Source organism: Hyaena hyaena, unplaced genomic scaffold, assembly GCF_003009895.1.
Source record: "Hyaena hyaena isolate Hyena2069 unplaced genomic scaffold, ASM300989v1 scaffold_120, whole genome shotgun sequence".
Classification (NCBI taxonomy): Eukaryota; Metazoa; Chordata; class Mammalia; order Carnivora; family Hyaenidae; genus Hyaena; species Hyaena hyaena.
In genome coordinates this window covers 3,287,890-3,300,391 of record NW_024080752.1, presented here as the reverse complement: position 1 = coordinate 3,300,391, position 12,502 = coordinate 3,287,890, and the positions used below count along the sequence as shown (strand labels likewise).

Sequence of the window (12,502 nt, the reverse complement as noted above, 5' to 3'; positions counted from 1 at the left end):
ATGCTATAGGAAATCAAAAGAAAGCCGGAGTAGCTGTACTTATATCAGACAAACTGGACTTTAAATTAAAGACAGTAACAAGAGATGAAGAAGGGCACTACATAATAATTACAAGGTCCATCCATCAGGAAGAACTAACTATCATAAAGGTCTATGCACCGAATATGGGAGCACCTAAATATCTAAAACAATTAATCACAAACAGAAACAAGCTTATAGATAGGAATGTGCTAATAGCAGGGGACTTTAATACTCCGCTTACAGCAATGGATAGGTCAACCAGACAGAAAAATCACTGAAGAAATAATGGACTTGAAAGACACATTGGACCAGATGGATCTGATGGATATATTTAGAACTCTACATCCTGAGGCCATGGAATTTACTTTCTTCTCAAGTGCGCATGGCACATTCTCCAAGATAGATCACATACTGGGACATAAAGCAGCCCTCAAGAAATATAAAAGAATTGAGATCATACCATGCACACTCTCAGATCATAATGCTATGAAACTTGAAATCAATCACAGGAAGAAGTCTGGAAAACCTCCAAAAACATGGAGGTTAAAGACCACCCTACTAAAGAATGAATGTGCCAACCAGTTAATTAGAGTTGAAATTTAAAAATATATAGAAAAAGATGAAAATGAAAACACAAAAATGCAAAATCTATGGGATGCGGCAAAGGCAGTCCTAAGAGGAAAGTACATTGCTCTCCAGGCCTATTTCAAGAGATTAGAAAAAGCACAAGTCCAAAATCTAACATCTCACCTAAAGGAACTAGAGGCAGAGCAACAAGAACGCCCTAAACCCAGTAGAAGAAGAGAAATAGTAAAAATTAGAGCAGAAATAAACAACATAGAGACCAAAGAAACAATTGAACAGATCAATAAAACCAAGAGTTGGTTTCTTGAAAAAATAAACAAAATTGACACACTTCTAGCCAGGCTTCTCAAAAAGAAAAGAGAGAGCATCCAAATAGACAAAATTATGAATGAAAATGGACTTATTACAACCAACTCCTCAGAAATACAAGCAATTATCAGGGAATACTATGGAAAATTATATGCCAACAAACTGGACAACCTGGAAGAAATGCACAGATTCCTAAACACACACTCACTACCAATATTCACACGGGAAGAAATAGAAAATCTGAACAGACCCATAACGAGTGGAGAAATCGAATCAGTTATCAAAAATCTCCCAACAAATAAGAGTCCAGGACCTGATGGCTTCCCTGGGGAATTCTACCAGACACTTAAAACAGAATTAATCCCAATTCTTCTCAAACTATTCCAAAAAATAGAAACCAAAGGAAAACTCCCGGAGTCATTTTATGAAGCCAGCATCACTCTGATTCCCAAGCCAGACAGAGATCCAGCTAAAAAAGAGAACTACAGGCCAATATCCTTGATGAATACGGATGCAAAAATCCTCAACAAGATACTTGCAAATAGAATCCAGCAGCACATAACAAGAATCATCCACCAAGATCAAGTGGGATTCATTCCTGGGTTACAGGGCTGGTTGAACACTCGCAAATCAATGTGACACATCACATCAACAAAAGAAAAGATAAAAACCATATGATCCTGTCAATAGATGCAGAAAAAGCATTTGACAAAATACAGCATCCCTTCTTAATAAAGACTCTCGAGAAAGTTGGGATAGAAGGAACCTACTTAAACATCATCAAAGCCATCTATGAGAAGCCTTCAGCTAACATCATCCTCAACGGGGAAAAACTGAGAGCTTTCCCCCTGAGATCAGGAACACGACAGGGATGTCCACTCTCACCACTGTTGTTTAACATAGTGCTGGAAGTCCTAGCATCAGCCATCAGACAACAAAAGGAAATCAAAGGCATCAGAATTGGCAAAGAGGAAGTCAAACTTTCACTCTTCGCAGATGACATGATACTCTACATAGAAAACCCGACAGACTCCACCAGAAGCCTACTAGAACTGATCCAAGAATTCAGCCAAGTTGCAGGGTACAAAATCAACGTACAGAAATCGGTTGCATTTTTATACACCAATGATGAAGCAACAGAAAGAGAAATCAAGAAGCTGATCCCATTCACAATTGCACAAAAAACCATAAAATACCTAGGAATAAACCTAACCAAGGATATAAGAGATCTGTATGATGAAAACTATAGAAAACTTATGAAGGAAATTGAAGAAGACACAAAGAAATGGAAAAACATTCCATGCTCATGGATAGGAAGAATGAATACAGTTAAAATGTCATTGCTACCCAAAGGAATCTACACATTCAATGCAATTCCAATCAAAATTGCACCACCATACTTCTCAAAACTAGAACAAACTATCCAAAAATTTGTATGGAACCCAAAAGACCCCGAATAGCCAAAGTAATACTAAAGAATAAAACCAAAACGGGAGGTATCACCATCCCAGACTTTAGCCTCTACCTCAAAGCTGTCATCATCAAGACAGTATGGTATTGGCACAAAAACAGACACATAGACCTATGGAACAGAATTGAGAACTCAGAAGTGGACCCAAAAGTATACAGCCAACTAATCTTTGACTAAGCAGGAAAGAATATCCAATGGAAAAAAGACAGCCTCTCTAACAGATGGTGTTGGGAGAACTGGACAGCAACAGGCAGAAGAATGAAAGTAGATCATTTTCTCACACCATACACAAAAACAAACTCAAAATGGATAAAAGACCTGAACGTGAGACAGGAAACTATCAACACCCTAGAGGAGAAAGCAGGAAACAACCTCCTTGACCTCCACCGCAGCAACTTCAAACTTTACACATCCCCAAAAGCAAGGGAATCAAGAGCAAAATAAACTATTGGGACCTCATCAAGATCAAAAGCTTCTGCACAGCAAAGGAAACAACCCACAAAACTAATAGGCAACCAACGGAATGGGAAAAGATAGTTGCAAATGACATATCAGATAAAGGGTTAATATCCAGAATCTATAAGGAACTCACCAAACTCCTCGCCCGAGAAACAAACAACCCAGTGAAGAAATGGGCAGAAGATATGAACAGACACTTCTCCAAAGAGGACATGAAGGTGGCCAAAAGACACATGAAACGATGCTCAGCATCCCTCCTCATCAGGGAAATACAAATCAAAACCACACTGAGATACCACCTCATACTGGTCAGAGTGGCTAAAATGAGCAAATCAGAGAACGCGAGATGCTGGCGAGGATGTGGAGAAACGGGTACCCTCCCACACTGTTGGTGGGAATGTAAACTGGAGCAGCCCCTCTGGAAAACAGTGTGGGGGTTCCTCAAAACATTAACAGTAGAACTCCCCTATGACCCAGTAATAGCACTGCTAGGAATTTACCCAAGGGATACAGAAATGCTGAGGCATCGGAGCACATGTACCCCAGTGTTCATAGCAGCACTCTCAACAATAGCTAAAACATGGAAAGAGACTAAGTGTCCATTAATAGACGAATGGATCAAGAAGATGTGGTTCATCTATACGATGGAATATTCCATGGCAATGAGAAAGAATAAAATCTGGCCTTGTGTAGCAACATGGATGGACCTTGAGGGTGTTATGCTGAGTGAAATAAGTCAGGCAGAAAAGGACAAATATCATATGTTTGCACGTATAGGAGGATTGGGAGGAACTTAATGGAGGACCATGGGGGAGAAGAAGGGGAGAAATGGTGGGGGAGAGGGAGAGAGGCAAACCATGAGAGACTCTTGAATGCTGAGAACAAACTGAGGACTCATGCGTGTCGGGGCAGGGGAGATGAGCGTGGAGGAGGGCACTTGTGGTGATGAGCACTGGGTGTTATATGGAAACCAACTTGACAATAAACTATCTGTAAAAAAACAACAACAACAACAAAAAACCCCCCAAAAACAGAAACAAAGGCATCTCTAGGTAGCTAGTCTATAGGACAGTGTGTAAGAAGCTACTATATGACCCAAGCAGAAAGAAGAGTGGGAAAAAGGATGGAAGAAATCACTAACACTTGCTATGTTTTTCAATGGATCTTTTCACTGCTCTTCAAGAGAAAATCAGTTTAGCATCCAAAGAAAGGGCCAGGGAGAGAGAAGGAAACTACAATTTATGCTTTTAGGCTGTTTATTATTTTTATTAAGCTAATGTTAGAAAACCTCAATTATGTGAAACAAAGTATTATAGTGAAAGAAAAAGATGAAATTTGCCCAATTATAAAATAATTCTTCTAAATGAACAAAATGTAAATTAAGAAATGGCTAAATTTTTAAGTAGGATTCATTGAGAAACACAAAGCAATTTTCAAACCAAGTCAGTTATATGTGAGACAGCTCATTTGTTATCAATTTTCCTGGTTATACTTAAGAAAAAATAGTTAATGTCTTTTATTTCTGTTTTGACACTTGCTGAAATTAGAGACCTCATTGCTGCATCATTGCCCAAGCTATTAAGGGAAATGAATGACAAATGTTAACGCTAACAAAGATCACAAAAGTTAATTTGCTGTCTTCCTCAAAAATCTTTTCAAACTTTACTCCATGGCTATGCTGTTCAGCCTCTTGCACCCATTCTCCTGAGCAGGTCAGGGAAGAATGAAATGTAAACCCGTATTTGTATGTTTCTTTCTCTATGATCTTGAGACTGATCTTTACACTCTACCAAATAAAGGGAGAATGTCCTTTCAACCACGCTTACGGGCTCACTTCTTTTTGGGCCTCTGTCTTCCACTTACTGTTCTCTCCACCCCATACCCCTGTTCAGCCATTTATATATATATATATATATATATATATATATATGTATATATGCCATTTATATAAATGTTACATTCCATATACATAAATATATAATATTATATATATATATATGCCATTTGCAAAAACCAACTCCTCTTTCATGGCGTTTAGTGGCTTACATTTCTCAAACAGATGTGTTATATTTTCTTATACTTTCTCATTTGAACAGTATTTGAAGTCTGTGGTTTCTTGTATCTAAAGCAATCTGAGTGTTTCTAACTTGGCTGTAAAAGTCATAGAAATTCTTCTGGAAGGTCTGTTTTCCTCAGATTCTAGCCAGAAGATTCTAGGCTTTGGAGCAGAAGCTAGAAGGCTTTCCAGATATAGAATATATTACTGACAGCTTATATTGACATATAATACATACATATATATGCATATATATATGTAAGCTGTCTCACATAATTAAAATTTGTTTTTCATGCTTCGAGAAATTCTTTTCTAAAATTTGCCATTTCTAGGGGCACCTGGGTAGCTCGGTCAGCTAAGCATCCAACTTTCGCTCAGGTCATAATCTCATGATTAGTGAGTTTGAGCCCCACATTGGGCTTTGCTGACAGCTTGTAGCCTGACGCCTGCTTCAGATTCTACATCTCCCTCTCTCTCTGCCCATCCTCTGCTTATATTCTCTCTCTCAAAAATAAACAAACTTTAAAAATAAAAATAAATAAAATTTAGCCATTTCTTAAAAAATACAATTTGTTCATTCAAAAGAGATATTTTATAATTGGGTGGACATTATCTCTTCATTATTGTACTCTGTTTCACATAACTGAAGTTTTCTAACATTTGATTTAATAAGAAAATAGACTGGGTATATATTTTGATATTTTAAAACAAATATAATAGTCCAACAGCCCTTTATTAGAACCTACCAAATGTCTAGAATTGTGCTGGGCTAGGACTGGAGAGAAATAACCTCTCCCTAAATTCAAAATATTCTGAAATAATTAATTTAATACCCATTTATATAATATATAAATATTTTGAAATAAAATTGAAATACAAGACACAATCCCTTCCTTCTTTCCTTCTTTGGTTTGTAGCAAGGTTGTGTTTACTGGTTCCCCCCCCTCCCCACCCCCTGCATTTTTCTGTGCCTTGTATCTTAGTAAGTGCTTTATGGTCCAATCAGCTCATTTAAAGTAGGACATTTTAGCCAGGCTATATTGGGTGCCTGGAAAGTTAGTTATATGAATATACTTTTCAGTGATAAAAGGATCAAAGGGAGCATTCTTTATAATCTGCATCACTCCTCTAGCCTTTGTTTCGTAGATCATACTAATAAAGGCAAAGGCTGCTTTGGTTGTTTTGACCAACCCTTCCACGTTATTCCCCAATCTGGTCACCTCAAAGAAATGGTATTTGGGGGATTCTAGGGTTTTGTATTGCCTCTCTGATGTGCAATAGCTCAGGATCTATACTTTTAATGTCTCAGTGTTCTCTTAGGAAAAACAAGGCTCGCCTGCTTTTTCTTTCCTAACATAAAGCTTATATTGTTCTCCTAACTTTTAGATTTTTCCCTGAATTTCTATGGCATATGCCAAAGGGCACATTAAGCACCAGTTTAGAACATTGCAGACGGGACCTCTCTGCCTCTGAGTACATATAGACAGGCAGGCTGCTGACCAGCTATTTGGGCAGCCCCCTGATTTGTGATCACAATTGCCATTGACTCAGGGGCAGAAGGCTACTTATAATAGCATTTATCATTCTCTGGGAAATTTGAGCCCTGATGACTTCAGATCATGTGGCTGATGCAACCCAGTCCATTTTCATCTGTGGCAGGCAGGGTGGTGACAGAGCAGCTCTGGGGACTTAAGAGTAAATATATTTACCTAGAAAGACTTCTAGTTTCTGTTTTCTGGAAAGTGGCAGGAAATTGAGGAAAATATACCCTTTGGCACAATTCCTGTTGGTTTTGTAACCATAGAAACAACACTCAGTTTGCTTTAGGTTCAGCTTTGAAACAACTGTCAAAACTTTTCAGATGGAAAGATGTAAGAAAACAGGTCTGGAAGTCCACTGAAGACCATAAAAGACCTGGTTGATTTAAGTCCAGTACATTGGCATAGTCTGGATGTTAGAGAATTATGTAAGAAGCGCCCTGTTGGTCTCTAGACCAGGCCACGGTTGGCTTCTGTGTCCCAGAAATGCTTCAGTAACACCTTGGTTTTTTCAGCATCTTCCAGGGGTAGAGAGTTTGATGTGACTCCATATCACAACTTTTTTTTTCCTTTGTGATTGCAAAATGACCCTTTGCCAGCTTGGGAACTCAGAATTATCCTACAAATCCCATAGTCAGAGAAACTTTGGGCCTAGATGATAGGCATTTGGGCTCCGTGCAGCTGCTGGGTTTCTAAGCTGTGAGGGACGGCGGGAGATGAGTACTCTTTATTTGCAAGCATTTTGTTTTCTTCTTTAAACATCTATTTTCATTTGAAATATATATTTTAATGAATAAAACAGATGATGAAAAGGAACCAATTGAGAAAATCATTGAGGGGGAAATGAATTACTGGTGTGCAATAAATCTGATGTCCTAGAGGAGGGTTAATATTCTATTGATATTTTCCAGGAAGTAAACTAGCTCATTTAGATTGGGAAAAAAGAGACAAAATTATGCTAAATCAATTATGGAGTTTTTAATCTGCTATGAATTTGGAATAAATTTTATTAGGAAGAATTGGAAGTACATGTTAACCTTTATTATCAGGATAAATTACATCTTTTAAGGATGAGGGATCCTTGTGCTTTGTGTAGGGCCTTTCACGTGGGTATAAATCTTTGGTTAGAAACTGCACCTGGGTGATGGTGACTAAAATGACCTCTTTTTGTGTGGTAGTTTAAATAGTGGTTTCCATCCAGATCACACATTTTGGCTGATGGTAAATTCTGAGTTTAGCTGCCAGACCAGCTCCCAAAGGTACAAGGAAGACACACACAGACTTATAGAGGCCACCTTCCATTTTTGCAGAAACGTCTGCACAGCTTCCCAATAGAGATTAACCAGACAGACTGATCTAGAGTTTAATAGCATGTTCCTTCTTTATAAATTTATTCAGTGCAAACCCAGGCTGTGTGTTCTAGGGGACGGATTCTTTTATGGGGAACAGCCAACCCTTAAGAACACACCTTAAATGACTACCAGAGGAAGCCCTCACTTGTATAAGACTTGCAATTTATATTTTGATTTGACCTCTGATTCATGATGTTGATCATGTCTGCTGTCTATTTTCCTTTTACTCCCTCGTCTTGATCACCTGTAAGCTTGCCACATACAACTCTTCAATTGGTGAGTTTATGAATCAAGACTTTATGGTGGGTTATTGCCAGCTCTCACCAAACAGGAATAATGCTAACTTTTACTACCTAGAGAGAAAACCATGGGCTAGTTTTAGATAGAATTAAATTTCAAATCACCTTCTGAAACAGTATACATTCCTTCATGTCCTAAAATGTTTGGCAACACTTAACTACCCCCACTCCCCCCCCAAAAAGAATCCACATACATTCTCATTGTAGGCTGTGTGTTCTAGAAGCGCCAGGCAAACCACTCTCACTGTCTTTTACAGGTTCTAATTTTTTTTTCTCATTATTTTAGGAAGTTTGGGGCTCAAGGGTCACGACTCACTGGAGCAGGATGGGGAGGCTGCACAGTATCAATTGTACCTGCGGACAAGCTGTCCAGCTTCCTAGCAAATGTGCACGAAGCTTATTACCAGAGGAGTGACCGAAACTTAACATCCGAGAAGCAGAGTTTGTTTGCTACCAAACCTGGGGGTGGGGCTTTGGTTTTCCTTGAGGCCTAAACAATGTAAAAAATCTTAGAGAAACTATTTAGGGCATTTGGGAACTGGCAGAACTTCTTATGCCACAGTAAATTAATCCTCTCTCTGTTTTGTATTATGACGAACGGTTGCTATTATCAAGATGTATTTCCAAAGAAACGGTTGAAAGCTCTCTATGCTTCATAATGATTATTTTTCCATCTTAAACTATGTTTTCTACCAATAGGAGCCAAAATTATGCTTGGGCAGATCTTTTAAGGGTGATTTACTGACATTTATTGATTTTAAGATTTTTAAAGATGAATTTGTAAAAGACATTCAATACTGACCTCATAGATTAGATTTGAGTTAAACATACTGCTACAATTAAATGGATACCACTGAATTGTATGACATAGTCTTAAATACAGTCCATCTCTGGTTTCTCTTGACACTTTTCTTCTTCCCAGTTGTAGTCTTCTGCTGATGATGATGAGGATGAGAGCGATGCCAGAAACTCTCTCTCGGTTCGAGCTTCAGAACGCTATTAAAATAATACATCAAGGACTCACAAATTTGCCTGGATACTTGAATGTGAGGTTATTCCAATTATAAAGATGAGAAGAATTGCTTTTTTTTTTTTGCAAAGATGGATTCAGGCTCATTTACTTTTTAGAAGCTATGTGATATCACATAAGCAATCACTTTCAAAACTTGCAATTCTTTCGGGCCTCAGCTGTCTCTGAGAGAAACTTAGATAAAAGACATTTTGTCTTACCTGTATTCACACTAAAATAGTTATCTGGATGATAATTCAGATTAATTCAACTTGTTCATAAAATTTACTTTCTTTCCACTCTATGCTGCCTTTTCTCAAGTGCAGCCCTCTGGTCCACAGGGCATGCATACTGTTCAGGGAAACCCCACCTCTGCCTCGCAACCCTTTGCCGTGTGTCTAGCAGGTCTCCTTTGTATGTGTGGACCAGTGTAGGGCAGGTGAGCAAGTATGTGGGTAAGAGTGGGTTCTGGGGTTGGGTGGGGGTGTTGTTGAGTCCTTGTGTGTTCATCAGAAGTGGGCAGAAATGTTTAATTTTTTTTTACCTTTATTTTTGAGAGAGAGAGAAAGAGGCAGGGAGAAAGAGACAGAGCATGAACAGGGAAGAGGCAGAGAAAGAGAAGGAGACACAGAATTCAAAGCAGATTCCAGGCTCTGAGCTGTCTGCACAGAGCCTGACAAAGGGCCCAAACTCATGAACTGCGAGATCATGACCTGAGCTGAAGTCAGATGCTTAACTGACTGAGCCACCCAAGTGCCCCTAAAAGTGGGCAAAAATGTTTAGCCATGTGGTGACGGTAAGTGAATGGCTTTCTCACAAGGAGGCCTTCCTGAATTATATGAAGATTTAATCCAAAAATTATTTTGCTGCTGTAATCAGATAATTGACCAGCAGCTGGCTAATGGCATGAAATATCCAGAAAGTTATCACAATTTTGTATTATTCCATGATTGTTTTGCTCATTAATGTGCAACTTAATGACTTGACATCATCATCTTGAATCTCAGTTTTTGAGAGGCTGAGGCAAAGCTGGTTTTAATATTTCTCAAAGGACTACCATCATATTTAAAGGACTTGGAAATCCATTATTCTATTCTAAAATAAACTTCAGGTGCATTTTCATTTTTTAAAGAAAGATAAACATTTGAGAAAGCTTAAGTCAAATTTGTTGAATGAATTTTGAGTTTTTTCACACCCAATACTCCAAAATCTGAATTGATTTTAAATTAAGATTCTTTGTTTTTTAATACCTTTCCATTTTCCACAGAAGATCTGTGGTTGGTACATAATTACTTAGCGATAACTGGATTACTGTAAAAAAAAAAATCAGTACTTTCCATTCCTTTGCTATTCTATTTAAATTTTTCACCATGAGATTCCTTCTTGCAATAGATAACTAAAAACTTCCATTGTGCCCTCTGCTTTGGAGGACACAGTTGTTCTAAGCCGGGGATCTACTCCATCCATTCTTATCTTGATGTCTGACTTGAAGAAATGAACTAGTTTTCAATCAAACCATCACTGAGAGTCATTTTAGAAATTATGAAGATTTCAAACTTTTCTGGAGAGGAGAGGGCTAAGGTAACTGGAAAAAAGCTTCATGAAGAAGATGGGATTTGGGCAGGGCCCGAAAGAATGAGTCGAATTTGAAAGCTGGGGAGTAGGCACTGCAGATGAGTGAATGTATGAGCGTGCGTGAATAAACTTGGTGTGTTTGGAAGCCTCAGTTTGTTTGCCCTGGGATACAGTGGAGAATAAGACAGGCTACACTGGCTGGAGGTAGCCCTTGAAGAGCTCTAAGTCCAGCATTTAGACAAGAGGTTGCCAACCAGTAGCCCATAGGCCACATCTGGTCTGCAGATACATTTATTTTGGCCCCCAAGTATTTAAACACTTGGGGTTCCCAGCAGAAATTTTATAGGGGAATCTGGATTATAGATGATGGAAGATACGATTATCCCATCTCCCATTCCTGGGGGTAGAGGGCGGACAGTGAACTTGAGCTGAGGTATAGCTGCTTTGTTTAGATGATGTTGGACTCTTCTGTGTGCTGCAGTTTCCACAACTTGCAGTTCCCCTGATACTCAGCCATGTACCACTTCCAGCTGAGGTCACCTGCAGTCACCTGCCCATCCCTAGCACACTGGCACAGTGGCTTTCTCACACCAAATAATTCTCTGTACCCATGTCTCTAGCCATAGTGGTTAGGGGAGACCAAGAAAAATGGGAGAAAGATTTTTTTTTTTTTTTTTTTGTGGAAGTAAAGAATAGTCCTATTTGTTTAATATTAAATATGCAGGTGTTCTACTCCCTTCTGTCACCTTTCTGGCTCATACAGGAATTTGATTAGATGATCTGCTGGTTTTGATGTTATGCTAGTGGCCAATGAGGATTGTTCTCGAAGACATGCTAAAAATAAAAAGCTCTCTCTCCTATTCCTGACCTCAGCTGGCTCAACCATCAGATTTATTGCATCCCTTTCTCTACATGTCCTTGCCTGCTGAAAGGAAGAGGAACCTTCAGATTTAACAGAACTATCCATAATTTAAGGGGGGGGGCAAAGAAACCTGGAAAGACAGAACAGTCTCCTTTATTTTCTTTCTCACACTGGAAAGAACCTTATTAATTTCTGTCTTATGTTGATGGCAGGACCACTCATCTAACACATTCATTGGAATCCAATATATTTTTGTTGAATTATTACTGGAAAATAAAATAGGACTTCAAACACTGATACTTTTCTAGTAGTTTGAACTTTTGATTGCATTTGGAGGTTTTCAGTTGCCTGAACTGCCCGTGGTCAGAAGCAAGGGATGAGGATTAGTGGGTATGAGGTAGTCACTAATATGTAAAGCAGAGATGATCTTAAATGGGCATGCGGATGATTACATTTTTGTAGCATATTTTACCTTGCCACTCACTGTAACTTGGATGTGAAACCATATAGTGCTTATTAAATACTGTCCAGTCCAATCAAGACAAGCTAGAGAGAGAATATTCAGCCATTTTCAAAAAGGAAACATACCAGTTTATGTAGGAACTTGTCAAAGTCATTCTTAGCTTCGTAGGGTTTCTTGGTAGCCTTCACCTGGAGTCTAATAAAACAATTTTTAAAAAATCGGTAGCCAAACTAATTGTTTTATACTGACACCAACTAAGAGCAACATTCACACAAAATTTAATATGCTGGGCATTTGCTGGCACTTTACACATATTCATTCAATTATAGTTTTATGAAGTAGGCACTACTATAACCCAGTATTGTAAATGAGGAAAAAGGCTCAGACAGGTTAAGTAATCTGCCCTCAGTCCTCCAGCTAACGAGTCATGCTTTGAACCCACTCAGTTGAATGGAAGGCTCAGGTCACATTGAGTGCGTTCAAAGCATGACTCGTTAGCTGAA

General features: G+C 38.6%; 2 protein-coding genes across 3 annotated transcripts in view; one reads left to right on the top strand and one right to left on the bottom strand.

Annotated features, from left to right (window-relative positions):
* GALK2 (galactokinase 2) overlaps positions 1 to 8,735 on the top strand; it is a 133,645-nt gene extending 124,910 nt beyond the window's left edge. For both annotated transcript variants that reach the window (XM_039237155.1, XM_039237156.1), the window contains exon 10: positions 8,377 to 8,735. In XM_039237155.1, the coding sequence (XP_039093086.1) occupies positions 8,377 to 8,584 (208 nt within the window). In that variant the 3' untranslated portion in view covers positions 8,585 to 8,735. The remainder of the gene's footprint in view (positions 1 to 8,376) is intronic.
* A 163-nt stretch (positions 8,736 to 8,898) lies between these two features.
* FAM227B (family with sequence similarity 227 member B) overlaps positions 8,899 to 12,502 on the bottom strand; it is a 197,025-nt gene continuing 193,421 nt past the window's right edge. The window contains exons 17-18 of the mRNA XM_039237154.1: positions 12,125 to 12,194; positions 8,899 to 9,086 (exon numbers count right to left, since the gene is read on the bottom strand). Coding sequence (XP_039093085.1) covers positions 8,964 to 9,086; positions 12,125 to 12,194 — 193 coding nt within the window. The 3' untranslated portion in view covers positions 8,899 to 8,963. The remainder of the gene's footprint in view (positions 9,087 to 12,124; positions 12,195 to 12,502) is intronic.